At 48.6% G+C, this 18,187-nt stretch overlaps 1 protein-coding gene across 1 annotated transcript in view; it reads right to left on the bottom strand.

Moving 5' to 3' along the window:
• Positions 1 to 18,187, bottom strand: part of LOC146182415 (disintegrin and metalloproteinase domain-containing protein 10-like) — a 49,433-nt gene that overhangs the window by 25,307 nt on the left and 5,939 nt on the right. The window contains exons 5-9 of the mRNA XM_084575949.1: positions 16,353 to 16,578; positions 15,650 to 15,842; positions 13,586 to 13,776; positions 5,580 to 5,760; positions 2,042 to 2,189 (exon numbers count right to left, since the gene is read on the bottom strand). Of these exons, the coding sequence (XP_084432075.1) occupies positions 2,042 to 2,189; positions 5,580 to 5,760; positions 13,586 to 13,776; positions 15,650 to 15,842; positions 16,353 to 16,578 (939 nt within the window). The remainder of the gene's footprint in view (positions 1 to 2,041; positions 2,190 to 5,579; positions 5,761 to 13,585; positions 13,777 to 15,649; positions 15,843 to 16,352; positions 16,579 to 18,187) is intronic.

Below are 18,187 nucleotides of genomic sequence, written 5' to 3'. Positions count from 1 at the left end.
AATAATAATAATAATAATAATAATAATAATAATAATAATAATAATAATAATAATAATAATAATAATAATAATAATTGGTTCAGAGGAAGGGAAAGGCGCAGTATCTGTCACACTTGTTGCTGCGGACACCTGAACCGCGCCGTAAGAGAAGGGAGGAAGGTGGAATTCAAAGTGGACAGAGAGAAAGAGGAGCCGTAGTGGAAAGCTACCGAGTATTTTCGACCACCTGGGGATCTTCACCGTGCCCTGACATCGCACAACACACGAACGCCTTCTTCGTTTCACCTCCATCGAAACGCAGCCGCCGAGGCCGGGTTCGAACCCGGGTACTCCGACACAGTAGTCGGGAGCCTTACCACTGCACCATCCTCGCGGAGCGGAATAATTTCGACCACCTTGGGATCTTTAACATGCGCTGACATCGCACAGCACACGGATGCCTCTTCGTTTCGCCTCCATCGAAACGCAGCCACCGCGGTCGGGATCGAACCCGGGTGCTCTGCCACTGTAGTCGGGCGTCTTAACAGTGCACCACCACGGCGGGGCCTACCATGGGTGTTCCAACATGGGTATCCTAATAGGGCGGGGTGGTCTCTCCCGGCCTTACGGCTCTGGAAAACACAGGGGCTTCGGCCCTTTCAAGCGGAGGGTCCCTTGCTACCGGCGTATTGATATGTCGAGCACTCCGTCATTGCACTCGCCGCCGCTGGCGGACGACGCTGTTTCGACGCGCTTCAAAGGCGAAAGCCTTTAATGGCTCATACTGTCGTGGACAAAGTGTGTCCCGCTTTTGCGGCGGCTGTCGCGCGGCGTTCCTTGGCGCGCGTTCAAGTGTGGGATTGCAGATGGTAGGAGCGCTAGACAAGATGAGACTTCTGGGCCCGTATGCCGAGATTGCGTCGTTATCGAAAGTGTCGCTATGTCCCCGACCTCGAGTCATCTGATTGGTGGAAACGCCGGAGCATAATGCTGCCACCTCTTCCGGTTCCATAGTGGTTCCGGCTATTCGGCCAATCAGATCACTCGAGGTCACGTGAGATAGCGACACTTCGATAACGACGCAAACTCTGAATACGGGCCCTGGAGGAAAGGCGCAGTATCTGTCACACTTTCTCCGAAATGTGTGCGTTTGGATGGTACGCCATCGCTCCGCGTGGCGTTTCTTGGCGCGCGTTCAAGTGTGGCAGATGGCAGAAACGTTAGACAAGAAGTTTCCTCAGGCTTTCGCCAAATGTCACTAGTTTAGTCGCTAAAGTCCCTCGTAATTATTTTTTCACCGGTGTAGGAGGCCCCCTACTCTCCGCCCCCGGCACACAGGCCTATGGGACGGAGGCCGGGGCCTCCGTGACTTAAGACAGGCGAAGCGACAGTGTTTCTTTGCGGATCTTTAACGTGCACTGGCATCGCACAGCACACGAACGCCTCTTCGTTTCGCCTGAATAGAAACGCAGCCGCCGGCGGCCGGGTTTCGGTGGGCCAGACTGGGAGAAGGAATGTAGATCGGTTCGGCCAAGATCTACGTTTCTTCGAGTTTCGCGAGCATGATGTCGGAGGGTGTACGCACACCCGCCATACGTTGCCGCTACCACAGAATCATGATGTTTGCGGTGTTCTTTGATGACGAGTGGTTTGAAAACGAAAATTAGTTTTGAGGAAGTGAAGGCGTGGTAGCTGCCTCACCTCTTGGACATAACCACACCGTGATGGAGAGGAAGGGAGCAGTGAAAGAAGGTGGTACCGCAGTGGACGAATGCTGAATAATTTAATTCGACTCCTTAGGTACCTTTAACTTGACATCGCACAGCATATGTACGCCTTTGTGTTTCGCCTCCATCAAAACGTGGCCGCCGCGATCGGGTTCAAAGACGGGAACTCCGATCAGCAGTCGAGCATTTTAGCCACCAAGCCACCGCGGCTCTTTTTTTTCTTTATTGCACTGCGCCACCGCGGCGGGTCCAGCATTTCTGCCCCAAATGCGCATTGCGCGCTTAGCTATATCCCCATATTTCTGACAAAATCGAGACGAAAAATGTGGGCGCACCTGCAGATGGCTCCCGGGGCCAGCGTGCATGGCTTCCTGTGGCTCCTGGGCCGGCAGCAGCGATCCTTACACTGAGAGGGCTGGTATCCGCAGTCGCACTGCTCTCTCCCCTCACGGATCAGGTTGCCGCAGAAGGGACCCCGAGGAACTGCGTGGGAATTAGGCGCCGCGTTTTCGTCAGACCCATTTCTCAGCGAATCTGCGCATGCGTGTTTGCAATCCCCTGCCACCTTTTTGTGCAAAAAACATGTCCATGCAGTGCATGTTAGTATATAGTTGTTATTGGAGGATAAGCAGCGCAGAAACAACAAGCCGACAAAAGAACACACCCAACAACTTGACCGAGAGAATATAGACCCATGTATAACGAGAAGACCTAGTCTCATCTGCACAACTCAAATATCGCGCAGAACACTCCTGCCAGTCCGTCCTTCTGAAATTCGGCCCTAGCTGACCGAACGGCATGATTACAGCCAGGATTTTAACGAGTTGGGGTTTAAGCATGGCTTGAACCCAGTGACAGAGCGAAAGCTGTGAGTGTTGTAGCATATGTTTCTGCGGACACCTGGACTTAATGTGCCGCCGTCACAACGTTCGAACGAACCTTCTGTCGTAGCAACTCGCTGTTGGCATTACCCTCTACCAACTACCGAGCTATCTTTCTTCTTCTGCTTCTTCTTCTTGTTCTTCTTCTTCTACTTCTACTACTACTACTACTACTACTACTACTACTACTACTACTACTACTACTACTACTACTTCTCCTTTTCCTTCTTCTCTCTCACTTCTTCTTTTTCTTCTTACCTCCTCCAGCTCCTGGTCCAACTCTCGGTCTATACCACGTGACAGTTGCTAAGCAACATTCACTGTCACGATACCCCGGTGCCACGCCGACGGCTTGAAAACCTAGCCCAGTGTAGCTTTCGCTACAAAAGGAAAATCAATATTTGCACCTGGTCGCGCATGTCACAAGAATTAAAGAAAAAATAGAAGGGGCGTTTAAGCTCTACCTTTAAGGGTATGAGGCGATAGCTAGGCGACCACCCGACATACGAAGCCCTGCTTTAAGCAAGCAGTATGAACGAATCTGTGGGGCCTAGGTGTAGAGTGCCTAACTCGTTGCCCAAGAGCATTATTGGAAAGTTGATTCTTATTCCACCTTCCCAACCCAAACGACAAACTCGAGTTGGCAGCCCCTCCCAACCATCTGATATCATGTGGTCTCAAGCAGTAAAAAACCATCGAAGAGTCGGTGTTCAGACATGTCAGCTGCCAGCTACCACCACAGTGCGATAGCACAGTTAGACCATTTAGATCTCGATTTGATTATTGTTTTTTTTTTTACTTTTCACGGTTATGCGTCATTGAACTGATATATAGATATTTATTTATATAGATATTTATAAATATTTATAGCACTATAGATATTTATTTACTTCGGAACGAAGTGTAAATGCAGAATGTGAACTGAAATGTTTGCACCAAGCTACCGTTTGCGTTGAGCAGTTTTTAGCACATTCAGTCAGAAAATAAACCGTTGTCTGTATGTGCTACAGTGTTCGAAGTTATCGGATGACAAGGCCGGACACTGATTGGTCGGCGGGTTGTGTGACATCACGAGACCACAAGACACGACCGAATGGGCAGGAGGAGTTGAAAACATGGGCAGCTCTTCTGAGTGACAATAAAATCCACCGGGACCTTTGGAAACCCGAGTCAGACAACTCCTATAGTATATGCATGCGGGAACGTTCGTGCAGCTTGGTGTAAGCATCAAGCTGTGCGAACCGGGCATTCTACGAGTATGCCGGGCGGTTTTTCACATATTACCGTCGTCTGCATGCACGTTCAGCCATGCGCGATAGATACAAAACACACCGCTATCGTACTGCCCCTTTGAAGTGCATTAAGCGACCTTAAAGGTAGTATGGTGAGCTAAACCACTAGGCTCCTGCAATCACAACCAATTCAAATTAAGCAAAACCATAAAAAGTCGATAGAAAACGCACAAACAGGCCTAACTATTCTAACGTACGATTATTCGTGGTTAGCCCCAAGCTGAACCACCTGTGATTTAAAAGCGCATAGGCGTCCATTCCTGGCTTGAGCGGCGTCGCCGTCTGCGTAGACTTGTCATTTTTTCTTGAACGAATCGCCAGCGTACGCTGAGTTGAGGAGGGCGAGGAGAATTGTTTTCGATAGCTGATTTATTCCGTGCTATTGACGCTGGCTTAAAATTTTGCGTTGCGGAGATGACTGCTGTGATACCTATCGCCCGTGCACGTTTTCTAAATTTTAGTAAATAGCTTTTCACGGGCTATTTAAAGCTTTAATTAAAGCTTTAATGCTCACCAAAGGTGAGCATTAAAGCTCACCTTTGACACGTGGTAAAGACACGTGGTAAAGACGATTAATGCTCACCAAAGGTGAGCATTAAACGTCCATTCAAAATTCTTTTGCACGTTCCGAAAAAATATCCAGTAAAGTAACATAAGAAAGAAAAGAAAAATGAGAACAATTGTTGCATTGAATTACCATATTTCGAGCTCAAAACGCAGCGCTGGTATACACTGCGCCACAGAACCACTGTAAAGTAGCGCCCTATATCTTATAGGCCAGAAGCCCTACTATTTGCACAGTGACTCTATCGTTCTACAACTCCCAAGGTCATCTGGCACCGCAAATTTGACCTTCAGACGCCGGAGCGTGTAGAAGGTGTGACGTCACGCTGAATAGTCTGCTGTGGAGAGAGGGGCGCCGCATGTGCGCTCACTTCGAGCCTCGCCACTATGGCACAACGTAGCCAGACGATGGCGTGGTAACTGCTTCGCCCAAAGTATGTTATATTGACACGGCGCATTCCTCGTCCCATGACAATAATCAAAAACGTTGGCTTCGCCGGCGGTTGGTCGCTCAGTCTCGCCATCGATTGGGCACGAGCCCATCCGAGTGCATCATCTCTCTGTCGTAGGCAACAGGCTGCGTCTGATCAACCTATAAAACGGAAGGAGTGTATGGAGTGCGGATCTGTACCGTTTACAGAACGGATATGCACGCTTATCGCACGCGCTGCCGGCAACCCGCACAACAAGAAAGATCTTCCACGGGACAGCGATGTAACATCAACTCTTAAATCCACTATGTCTAGCGAGTTTTTGTACAGGACGAAAGATGTAAGAAAGCAGCTGCTCAAGTGATAGCTACCTTTGAAGGCCAGCAAATGAACCTGTAATCTTACCTTAATGCAAGCATCATTGCTAGCTGTCTTTCAAGACTATCTGAAACTTTTGAATTGACACCTTGCTCCTATAGTTAGTCATTAAAAACTAAGCAAAATATAATTTACCAATGAATTAGCTATGTCGAATCGAACAAATATACTGCATGCCAGGCCAGGCGACTATCACCAGTTTCACAGGGTGTGGAACACTCCGTGTTTTTCAAAAGACTGGCTACATATAACTAGGACATATCTGTGGCAAAATCAATGAAAACGAGTTAATTACTGAAATGTGCCGCTGACCTCCTAAATACTTACTCAGAAGGCAGTTGTCGCGTGCCCACTCTCCAGCGAACAGGTGCTTCAGCACCAGAGATATGCTGCCGATACTGCAGGCGGAGAACTTGTAGTTGTTGGGATCTTTTCCTTGCTGCGCGCTCGGGAACATGATGTAGTTGCCCAGGTCGCCGCCAGGAGCGCATTCGACGGTCACGTCATGCTGCGTACACGCCAAGTCATGGTGGTCAGTGACACCGTGGGGCGCGGCGTAAAATGGGTTCACACCAAGCCGGGCCGTAGCATAAGACCAGCCGCCCTACACACCACAGGAACGTTTATTGTGCAATTAATTAGTTGATTACATTAATGTTTCTAAATCACGAAATATTGTAGTGAAAGCTACACTGCGCTAGGTTTTCAAGCCATCGGCGTGTTACCATGGCACCGTGGCACCGTGCTAAGTAAAAGAAGTAAAAGAAGAAGACAGATAACTGTAGTTGGTAGAGGCGAACGATAACAGCGAGTTGCTAGAACAGAAGATTCGTTCGAACGTTGTGACTGCGACACATTAAATCCAGATGTCCGCAAAAACATTCGCTGCAACACAATAAATAGGATTTGCAAATTTGAAGAGCATGCACTTTCAGGAATATCCATTAAATTATTTCTCATAAGCAAACCCTCGCTTGTTTTTTCCCAACTCCAAAGGAAGTCCGCGAAGTAAGAAAATTAACGTGACTATACAGAGCGTTCACGCGCCAAGATTGTGCTGCTCTCAGTGCTTGTTTGAGCAAACGAAACCAGTTGCAGCCGTGTCATATCGGCCATCCCGTTGCATGGGTAGGCGGATATGTTGGCGATGGTTGCAGCACATCGCCGCGCTCGCTGCTCCTTGCACCGTATCGTCGGACGCTATCTCTAACAAGAGCCTTTTCACGTTGGTCACGCTGCGCAAACGTGGCCAACGCACGAAGACAGCTGCTGCCGCCGCCGGCACAGGCGCGGTGTCTCGAAATTCTCCTGCTGCCGATGTCGGCGCACGGGCTCCGCTGGCCCAGATGCCATCGTGGCGTCCGAGCAAGATGCCTCGCTTCGAGAAGGAAGACATCATAGCGGTGGTGAAGCCGCGGGCCACCGTTGACCTCCAAGTTTTTTGAAGCCCGGGAGCCCTTACCTCCTATGTTGGCGCCGAGGCGGTCAAGACCCTCACCATCTGGCCCCTCTGGGACCAGAACATGTTTCTCTGCACCACCCAGGACTTCGCCACGGCCAACAAGCTGGCCAAGAAATTCATCCTGAACTCAAGTGAGGGCCCACTTCCTCTCGTTGGCCACGCAAAACTCAACGGGGATGTGTGTCGGGGTGTCATCACCGTCCACGAGCGGGAGACCTCGACTACTCTTCGCAACAAACTCAACTGGAGCGACGGAGAAATCGCTTTCGTCCGCAAGCTCGGAAACTCCTCTGTTGCGCTGGTCACCTTCGTGGGCCGGAAAGTGCCACGCTTTGTCCTCTACAACTCAACGGTCGCGCCGGTGCGGGAGTACAAGCGAACGAACAATCCCTGCTTGTTAATGGTGTGGACCCATCGGACACCGGGTGGCCATCTGCCTTCGCCCTGTAGAAGAACGCTGCGGCCATTGCGGTCAAAACGTGGAGACGGTTGCCGATGCCATGGCGCCCCACGAGTGCAAGCCGGCCTGCATGGTCTGCGGGAAAGCCCATCTCACGGGCTTGCAGGCCTGAAAAGGAAAATTTTGAAGGCTTCAGCAAGCCCGGCCCCCAGCAACACATCTCCAGTCGCAGGGCAAGGTGTGTGGAGGTGATCCCAGCGGCAAGGCTGACGGCGCGCCGGTGATTCAGAAGCTCCCTCTATCCTCCAAGAAGCCGTCATCGAGGACGTCACCGAAGAAGATTTCACAGGACCAGGGCGATCCGGTTATCTAGGCTGATGATTTTCCGGAGCTCGGAGGCAGTGCGTCATCAACGTCTGCAGCTTCCAAGAAGTAATTGAACAAGGTAGGCAGCTGTGCTGGGGTCGCCTCCTCTCCTCTCCCGCCTCTCGCGCCCATTCCTCTCTCTCCCCCGAAATCGTAGAGATGCGCCGCGAACAGGCAGCGCTTCGTGCGCAGGTAGCTCAACTAGCTGCACAAAACAAAATTTTACGCTCTGCACATGCAACCCCACCTTTCCCGCCGTGATCGCGGGCGGACCCAGTGGTGCGTCCTGCGGAACCCGAGCCTATGTGCTAGGGCCCTCAGGAAAAGGCAATGGACAGCCGCATGACGGCTGTAGAAAACAACCTAGCTGAGTTGGTAGGCCAGCTTTCCAACTTCGGTAAGGTCCTGGAAGACATCACTCAGAAGGTGACCATTGTAGTCACCAGTAACACCAAAACATGGTTAAACGAGAACGGTTCGCGCCTCGGCCGCAGGCTTAAGTCACCGAAAGAAGTTAAGCGCCCGTCAAAATTTATGCGCAACATTGACCTGGATGAAATCGCCGAAGATTCTGCGGAGCCCCTCCCCGCTGCTCAGGGACTGGGAGATGTAGCTACGCAGTCTAGCCCAGCTCAACTCCAAATTCAACATGGCGGTGGGAACTAAGCCATCCCGCAACCCCCCAAAACATCAGGCTTTTTCCCTCATGCAATGGAACTGCCACAGTTTTAAAAACCGTAAAAAGAGAGCTAAGTTAAGATTATATCTCGACCCTTTTGAGCACCCATCAGCAGTAGTTGCACTCCAAGAACCTGGGGCTGCGGCGAAGCTGTCGGGCTACAACACTTTTCAACGGAGTCCGTCCACCTGTCTTCTTGTCCACAAAGGCTTTACCGCGCCGGAGGTCAATCTCGAACTTAATCTATCTTATTCGTATGTGATGGTGACAGTCCTCCCCCTGCGTCGTACTGATTCAACCGTACACACCTTAAATATATACTGCCCCCCTAAACTTAAGAACATTACATTCTCAGACATCTTTAGCAAGGCGCTAAAGGTAGCAGGTCGCGATCCCCTTCTGATTGTGGGGGATTTCAACACCCCCAGTGGGTTATGGGGCTATCGCAAGGAAAAGTCGCGGGGCAGAAAGCTTACGGAACTAATCTCCACGCTGGGCATTACTCTTCGTACTGACCCCGTCCATCCAACACGTGTGGGTAACTCCGTAACCAGGGACACCTGTCCCGATCTTACCCTCACCCGCAACATAAGACACACAGACTGGATCAACACCGAGGACACCCTTGGCAGTGACCACTGCATCATCAACACAATCATTTACACTCGTCCCCTACACCGCACCATACATAACTCAGGCCCTCTTGCCAGACTGGACGGCTTTCCGTAAATCCCTGACAGCCTCCAGTATGCCCGGAGACGACTATTCTGCCTGGGCTCAGAGCCTCATCCAAACACTACACAAACACGAGAAGCAAATACAACTCACAGATAAGGTAACGGATGTGTACAACCATCTCCTTCATCTTTGGGAAGCGCGGCGCAGCCTAAGAGATGGCGGCGTCAGAAACATAACAAGAAACTCCGCTTGAGGATTCACGATCTCTACCCAAAGGGCTGCTGACTATGCTGCCAAGCTCACCCACTCTAACTGGATGGACCGCTGTAACTCTGCTGCTAGACAAATGTCTAGTCGCAATACTTGGAGGCTATTCCGTAGCCTCATAGATCCCACTCAGACCCGCACAGAAACAAAGAAACATCTGCAACGAGCAATTCATAATTTCAAGGGCAATACGGACCAACTTACACAGACTCTATGGGATCAGTATCTGTGTCAAGTCCAAGACACCCGTGGACAGGAATCTCTATGCAGGCAGAGATAATCCGGATATGGATCGTCCGTTCCAGCTCCATGATCTGCGGGCAGCTCTTGCTAAAATGAAACGGGGTACCGCTCCCGGCAGGGACAAGGTTACGGTCAAACTTTTGGCCAACCTTCCTGATCCGGCGTATGAGTCCCTGCTAAAATATATGAACGCAATCTGGAAAGAAACATCTCTCCCCCTAGAATGGAAAACACCGCTTATCACATTTATCCCCAAGCTGGGTAAGCCGTTCAATACCGATCACCTCCGACCTACCTCCCTAACGTCTTTCGCAGCCAAGCTCATGGAGGCCATGGTTCGAGATCGCGTCTCTGAATATCTGGAGGTCCGCAATACTTTCGCAGACACGATTTTCGAATTCCGACCTCAGAAGTCAGCACAGGACATTCTGCTTCAATTCAGCCACGAGGTACTCACACCTGTCGAGCACCCTCACAATGACAATGTGGTTCTCGCCTTGGATTTGAAGGGTGCTTTCGACAACGTGAAACAGTGTCATCCTCGCTCACCTCAGCAAGACACAATGCGGACATAACACGTTTAATTACGTAAAACAGTTCTTAACGTACCGTGAAGCCTTTATCTGCATTCAGGACAAGAAGCACGGTCCTTATACTATGGGTACGTGAAGCACGCCACAAAACGCAGTGCTGTCCCCACTACTCTTTAATTTGGCAATGCTTCATCTCCCTGCCCAACCAGGTGAGGTTCAAGGTATACAGCATGCGCTGTATACCGACGACATCACCATTTGGGCTACAGAGGTCAACATTGGTCAACTGGAGGACTGTCTGTAAACAGCGGCGGGGCATAGTGGATCGCTATGCTACGTACTGTGGTCTCCAGTGCTCTCCTCAAAAATCAGAATTCGCGCATCTACGCCCCTCGCCGAGATGCAAGGCATCAATACTTCTCTCTCTGGCAGTGGACCCATACGCGAAGCCACATAGATTAGAGTCCTCGGACTCTTTATTCACCAAAATCGTCGCGCTGACACAACACTAGCTAAGCTTCGCAAAATTGGCGACCAAGTGGGCCGCATTGTCCGCCGCGTCTAAAACAAGCGTGGGGGCCTCAGAAGCAGGGATGCGATGTGACTCGCCCATGCTTTCGTGACGAGTCGAATTCTTTATTCAACTCCATACCTGCACTTCTGCAAGCATGATGAAGACATCCGGGAGGTCACTTTCCGCAAGATAATCAAGAGGGCGCTCGACCTCCCGATCTCTACCTCCAATGCGAGGCTCCTGAACACCTATCGGGAGCTACGCAAGGTGCACCTCACTAATCAATACACGCGTCTTGCCCAGACCGTGTTCGGTCGTCACCTTTTGGACCGGCTACCTGTACAACACAACCATCATATTAAGGAAAGGGTACGAGTGCCAGAGCTATGGAGAGGCGCCCTCCGTGTTCGACCCCTTCCTACCAAAATGGAAAGAGACGACCACAATGGACGGCGTCAGGCGCGGGAAAATGCCCTGCACCACCATTATGGCTCTAAACACAATGTTTTCTTTGTGGATGTTGCGGGCCCGCACCATTTCAGGGAACGATTGTACACGGCTGCCGTCGTTCACGAGGAAAAGAAAGGTAGATGGCCTCACTTTTAAGCCCCTAGCGCAACCCACGCAGAGGAGGTAGCAATCGCCCTGGCTGCCTCCCACCCTCAAGCTAAATTCATCCTATCCGACTCGCGAGGGTCCTGTCGGAATTATGAGCTGGGTTGGATAACGTCTAAAGCACAAATAATACTTCGGAGAGCAGCTCGGGATCAGGATCCCCAGACCCGATTTCTCATTTGGACTCCAGGCCACCAGGGCATACCAGGGAATGAGGCCGCCAACTCGGCCGCCCGCGCACTCACTAACCGGGCCCCCGGCGTATACCCTACCGATCTGGACCAGGACACTTATCCTCTCTTTTCAAGAAATATGTGCCTATTAACGGGACTTTCACCGTCAGTACCCGGCTCCTCTCAAGGGGATAGGGAAAGCGGGCGAAAGAATAATTCTTAGATTTTTATTAATACTCTTCTACTGTGCCCGGCAGTACTCAAACATTTCGACCCTTCCTTTTCTGGCCTCTGCTCTTTTTGTGGAGAGGTGGCTGACACCTCTCACGTGGTCTGGGCATGCCAGCTAAATCCTTCTCTTTTACCCATAACCCCTTCCCCTACCCGAGAGGACTGGTAGGCGGCCCTGCTCGGCTGCCTGGATCTAGCGGCACAACAAGCGCTGGTCCAGAGAGCTAGTGTGGCGGCCCAGACCAATGTGGTCCCGGAATAAGGGACTCCCCCTAGTATTGTAAGGGCAGTGGCCCACTAGGGGTGGCTCTCCAAGCAACCTCTATTTTTGCAATAAATGCTTTCCACTACCACCGTCACGTGTAACTGGCTGACGTGGGCGAATAGTCATCACATACTCGGCCTAGCGCTGCGAGGGGGCCGTGGAGCCACAGCCACAGCTGATTTCTTTTTCTGAAACCCATGATTGAGAGCAGCACATTTGTGGCGTGCAAATGCGCTACCCAGGTGATTTTTTTTAATTTGGCGGGCTTTATTTTGAGCTTGGAAGAAGATGCATGCGAGGTTTCTGTTATTGCACACAATTGAATAAAGGTCTACATGAAGGTGTTTGCAAATCACAATTATTGCGTAATGTCAATGTTTATTCATTCAGCTTGGTTGTCCACTTTCTTATATAAAAATACAGAGGCAGATATCTGAAATTTACTTAGAAACGGACGCGTGGCGGCCGTTAGAGGTGCCGATGCCATCCAATTTCAAGCGCGCGATGCATTAAATCGAGGCGCGTCGCCTACAATCTGACAGGTGTAAGCCGGATAGCTCAATACTGTCTGTCCACCAGCCGTACCTCCCTGCTTTGAAATTCTAGGAATAACAATAAACTTTACGCCGCCAAAATACACTGTTTCACCTGTCATTTGGTGATATTCCTCACATCTTTTCCCCAGTGCAGAATAGCAGACTGCTGTCATTTTGGTCCAGAGCATATATATTGAATGAAGACCAATATCAGTACGCATACTGTTTAATGGGGGTAGTTACGTGAAAGTCCACCCGACGTAGACATAAAGTCCATTTTAACCAAGCCTCTTGAACTCCTCTGCGTGGCCTATGTGTTGCATTTCAGACACTGAATCCAAAGGTCATGGGTTGAATTCCCATGTCACCTTCCCAACTACCATTCTTTTCGCTGTGCATGAGAAAAACGTCAGATGAAAAACAACTGCATCCTCGTCTATAAATGCATAAGGGCTCCATTCGACTACAAGAATGAGGAAATAACTTGAAGCATAATCTCCTTGTTTCATTTCATGCAGACACGGGACCAGTCATGCGTCAATTCGACAGTTCTCCTTCTTGATGCGAATCTTATAATAGAAATCTGGCATAAAAGGAACCTTCACGGGTCCTAAAAGAACTTTAAGAACCGAGACTTCCTCGTCTTTTTTTTTCCTTCATATAGCTAGCTTTTACAGACTGTTGTACGCAGGAAAAGAAGTTCAGATAGGTAAGCGCGTCTTACTTGCGAAAGCTGGAACTGTATTTCACGCTAAAAAAATGCTTAGTTAAGCCTATATATAGCCATATATCATGAATCATATATCATCATGACTGATCATGAATTGGCCATAATGGCACCTTCCCAAGCATAATTTTGATCAGGCTTAGTTAAGCCTTTACATGTATAGATCTTTAGGCTTAGATAGCCCTGTGAAGCTTAGCCGAGCCTAACATGATCGGTTAGGCTTAGGAAGGCGTAATTAGGCCAAATTGTGTTCAAACCCGTTTGACTTCATTTCCTTGCCTGTGCTAATTAGAGGCGAATTAACACTGACCTCGACCTTGGTAATGGTATTTACAGCTACTTACATCATGTCTAATACGACATACATAGCGTGGCCACTTATAGTATAACGATGTGCAGCAAAGCTAGGCTTAGCTGTTGTCATAGAAACACTCGGTTAGACGGACAGGAACCAGAAATTTGCGAAATCAGTCAAGCTTGGCTAGAAGTGATTTTGCATTAAAATGGACAGCAGTAGAGATTATTTGGTCTACTGAGGGGAGTTTTCGGTCACGGCATGGCGCGGTTACGACTGGGTGGGACCGCGTTTCACCTTGTGCAGATCGCTTCGCGTGTCAATTCGCGGGTCGGCGAGGAGTACCCACGTTAGCGCCGAAGTTGTGGCCCAGCTCGTGGGTGAAGGTGACCAGGCTGGTGCGCTGGGGCACGCGTCCGTTGTGGTTCTGGAATGTGACCAACGCAGTGTTGAGACTGCGTCGTCCCGTATACCCTCCAAGCGCTTCCCTGCCATCCACGGGCGTATTTCGGTACGTCTCGCAGATGCCTCCGGAGTCAGCTGCACGCACAAGCAGAAGTACCTGCAGCCTCAAGATTTCGACTCTGATTGACCAGGGCGCCTCAGCTTCTCAGAGCTAAGCATGCTTAGTTGCATGGTCAGGAGCTACAGGAGAAGTTGCACACCGGTCACCGCACGTGTACAGCAGGCATCCTTCCTGTGTACAGGGGTATTCGTGTTGTACTATATATTATTACTGTAAAAAAAAATCGCAGCCCTTCCGTGCATTAACTATCAACTCCTACTCTCTACAAAGGGTGCATTCAGGTACTCAAGCAGCACTGCACCCATTAAAAGGCTGCATCAGTACCCCAATGCAGCCTTTTTAAAACTTTTAGGAGGGCGTGAATTATAGACAGGAAATACATCTTTGGGGGCGATTTTGTTTAGAGTGTAGGTGCAGGTCAACTGCACAAAGTGGGTGCATATAGCACCTCAATGTACCTTTTGTATGAGACTTTCCGCAGGGTATGAGTTATAGACAAGAAATGCGCTTTTAAAGGTGCGAGTTTGCTTAGTGTAGGTGGAGGTCAACGACCTTGAACTTCCAATAGCGGCAGTGACGTCGGCGTCATGATGACAGGCCGATACCATATGCTTGGTTTTCGGATTGTGCCCGACGATATAGTATATAGTCCTCCAAACAGACAACACACAGATTCCTGAGGCCTCATTCCCTTATCGCCTACTGGAATAACAGGCGCGAAGCTGAGGGACTGATATACATAAGGAGCTGTGGAATGAAGAAAAAAAAAAAAACACACACAGTCGTACTGTGCTGCGCGATGTGAACTCATTGATGATAAACCATCCAATTTTATACACAAACACACCAGAATCACCACACGTGAAATTTAAGGGCACTTTAAATCTTATGCATTTCCGAGAGTAACAATACATATATTTTACGCATGCGGTAACTGACATAAACGTACACAAACCGTACGGTGGTTCTCTTCGTCTCATTTATAAACATCTGTATATGTTTATAAATGAGACGAAGAATAAACAGAATAAAGAATAAGAATAAAATAAAGAATATAATAAAATACACATCTGTATCAGGTTCACGGTAAGATACATGAAGGACAAACTGAAGGTGGCCAACGTCGACAGAAGTAACCGCTACCACAAAAAAAAAAAAAAAAAAAAAAACGAGCTTTATAAGTTAGAAAAAAGCTAAATAATGTAGTGTTATCAAAGCGAAGAGAAATGCATGCGTGGACGCCAGACTTGGAACGCGAATTCCCAAATGCCACCTCTCACTAAAGCGATGGCAACGCGACCTTTTCGGTACAGGCGTGAGAGATTACTGGTGGGAAGATAATCAAATCCAGATTTTCTGAGGTTAGAGCGTCTTTTTTGTTGTCAGACGAACGTAAGCGTAGCTAGTAAGCGCAAAATAATTGGAGGCAGTCGTTAGCTCTTTAATTTTACCAGTAGCGAAACCTACCACAGGGCCCATGTCGCCCAGGTATTTACGTATCTTGATGCCTTTACGGTCATGAAACTAAACTGTGCCCAAGTTGCAAACCTTTAAGGTTACTGATAAGCACGTGACCATCTGGCAACAAGATCAGTTGAAAAGATGCAGCAGCGAAAATCAGCAGGCATATATATGTCTGTCTTTTTTGTCATTTTACACCTTTAAATATGAAATATTCGGTGCACCGAATGCTTTGGTAGTGATTCCATTTTGTAGTGGACTAGGCACCCTAGAATTCACTACCTCTTTCAGCGAACCTAGCGGTTAAACTGCGACTGTCTAGCCTGCAATTACTGCCAGCTCCCTTCATGGCTCTGAAATAAATATTCCTCACTACTGCTGAAGTTCACCGCTGCGGACTCTCGGAGCGTCAACATGCGTACTGACCGTCAGCGTCGGCGACAAAGGCGATGCCCAGTAGTCCCTTGGGCAGCACGCGATGAGTCCACAGGATGGAGGCGCAGTAGCCGTCGTGGTTGCTGTATGACAGCGTGTGCAGAAGGTGCGTCGCATCCAGGTCCTCACGGCAAAACGGGTTCGTCTTCCACCGGCCACCCTCGCACGCGTCTGACTCGTTTATCTGCGCAAAAGGTGTGCGTGTCGCTAAAGCAGCTGACATGCCGGTTGCAACGGGCGATTTCCGTTGCCGTTACGCTGAACAGCAATTTAGCTGCTGCTGCTGACTACTGCACTTACACAACGCTTTTTCCTATACTACGTTTGCCCTAACATACAGCACGCCGCGTGAAGCGTACGAAAGGCATACAGAAACAAAATTTAAAAAGGCTCACAAAGGATATAATTTTCAGTAGCCAAACTCTAGACATTTTAAGCCGCAGGCATCTGAGTACAAACTCGTGTATCGAATCCAGGCCGCGATGGCCAGGACCACCCGCGCATTTTCGTACGTGTGACATATATATATATATATATAGTACATATCTCCCCACTGGTCTGGCTTCAGATCTGACACGCGAATCTTCTCATACGTATTATAGGATTCCAGTGTTATCTGCTCGTCCTAAGCCAAACCAAACTGAAACTGCCGAGACAAGTGCTACAACGATGATTCAATCATGCTGTTTCTCACTTCAACCCGCTGCACGGCGAACGAGATGTCGACGATGCCTCCGAAGTCAGTGTTACTGAATATCTCCGACGCAGTCGCCGTGTGCGCGGAGATCATGCTGGTGAGGACGTCCTTGGCCTTGACCTCGTCCCCGCTCATGTCCGACAGCACGGCGGTGAATAGCGTGTGGTCCACGCTGATCTTTAGATTGCAGACACGTTTGAGCCGCACGTCCTCTTTGGAGCGCCTGTGGAACAACGGTTCAGCAAATTATTAACGGACAGCCGTTTTGGGGACATTTAAGCACTGGCCAGAGTTACACGGTTACAAAAATTCCACTTGTTAAGCTGACACTTTTCAAAGTTACAATTCATTTAGAATGTTTCCTTCTAAGAACTTAAAGACCTAGGAGACGTGGACGTACACAGGTGCACTTTTTCCGAGAGTCAGCCACGTTAGATATAAACCTGAATGAGATGCTTTATTTTGAGAGTTCTATCCATGAGGATAGATTGTTATTGTAAGCTCGTGTACGTACGCTTCACAAGTAAGTGTATTACTATTTTCGAATAAGAAACTGCTTGTTGGGCGCATGTGTGCAATGGGAAAACAAGCCATAAGATGGCTACGCTTGGGTGGATGTCCATGAGTAATTACTCCCTTATTACAGATCTACTCCACCTTGGGGGATTCCCCTAAATATTCGACCAACAACATTTCCCCTTCCAGTTATTCATCAATTCGATCTCACCCTACCACCTGATCTGCTGAGGAGGACCGTAAAAGAAGACCGTCCTGGTTAGCTCAGTCAATAGAGCGACTGCCCCGGAAAAACGGTGGTTCCGGGTTCAATCCCCGGACGAGGACAAATTTTAAGGCGAATAGTCTTTAATGGCTTTGCTGTTGTGGACAAAATGTATCCCACTTTTTCGGCGGCTGTGATTGGCCGAGGCAGGATGACGTCATAGAGGTCTCGACCAATCACAGATCCCCACCACAGTATGCGCGAATGCATGCCTATATGGTCATTAGCCAATCAATTATCAATACTAACTATTGACTAATTAATTACTAAATAAGTAATAATTATGAATTAATTCATAATTAACTAATTAATGACAATTATATATCGTTAGTCAATTACCTGTCTATTGATTATTAATTGCTAATTCGTGTCAGTTGCATAGCAAAATGTGGCACTCAGGCTTTCGCCTTTCACTACTTTAGTCGCTAAAGTCCCAAGTAATTTTCTTTAACTACGAAGTTTTTGAGGAAGCTGTACAGATTTTCTTTGTAGCTGTATGGCCGCACTTGGGTGGATTTCAATAAGTAATTACTCCCTTATTACAAATCTACTCCCACTTGAAAGATTCCCCTAAATGTTCCACCTAGTCATTTTTTTAACCTAATTTGGGTGGAAAGATTGCAGTGCGAAATAAGAGGCCGTTAATATCGAAGGTGAGTCAAGTATTCTTAATTGTTCGTACTTTGCAATGCGGTTCCAAATTCAGGTTAAAAATACACATTTAAAAATTCTTTGAGTTGGCTTCTCCGCTTTGCGTGTCTACAAAATGGCGTAGCTCACATTTCATACGCATAAAATACAGACACCGTTTGCGAATTTGATGATGTAGGAGCTCATTCACTTGATCTAGGCGACGACACCACTCGCGGAGATGCTATCTTATTCCAGTTGTCAAAACGAGTAGTCAAATGCGTATTTTTGACGTTCTACGTATAACCACATTGGCTCTCATAATAAGCCCCTCATTTTCTCAATATTTGTGTGCTGATTGGCTGTTTAGGAAACTTAAGAACTGAATTGACCTTGATTTGACGGCCTGTGATTTTGTGCC

The sequence above is a fragment of the Amblyomma maculatum genome, chromosome 8, assembly GCF_055883805.1.
Source record: "Amblyomma maculatum isolate TAMU_Amacu chromosome 8, ASM5588380v1, whole genome shotgun sequence".
Classification (NCBI taxonomy): Eukaryota; Metazoa; Arthropoda; class Arachnida; order Ixodida; family Ixodidae; genus Amblyomma; species Amblyomma maculatum.
This window is presented reverse-complemented; position numbering and strand designations above follow the sequence as displayed.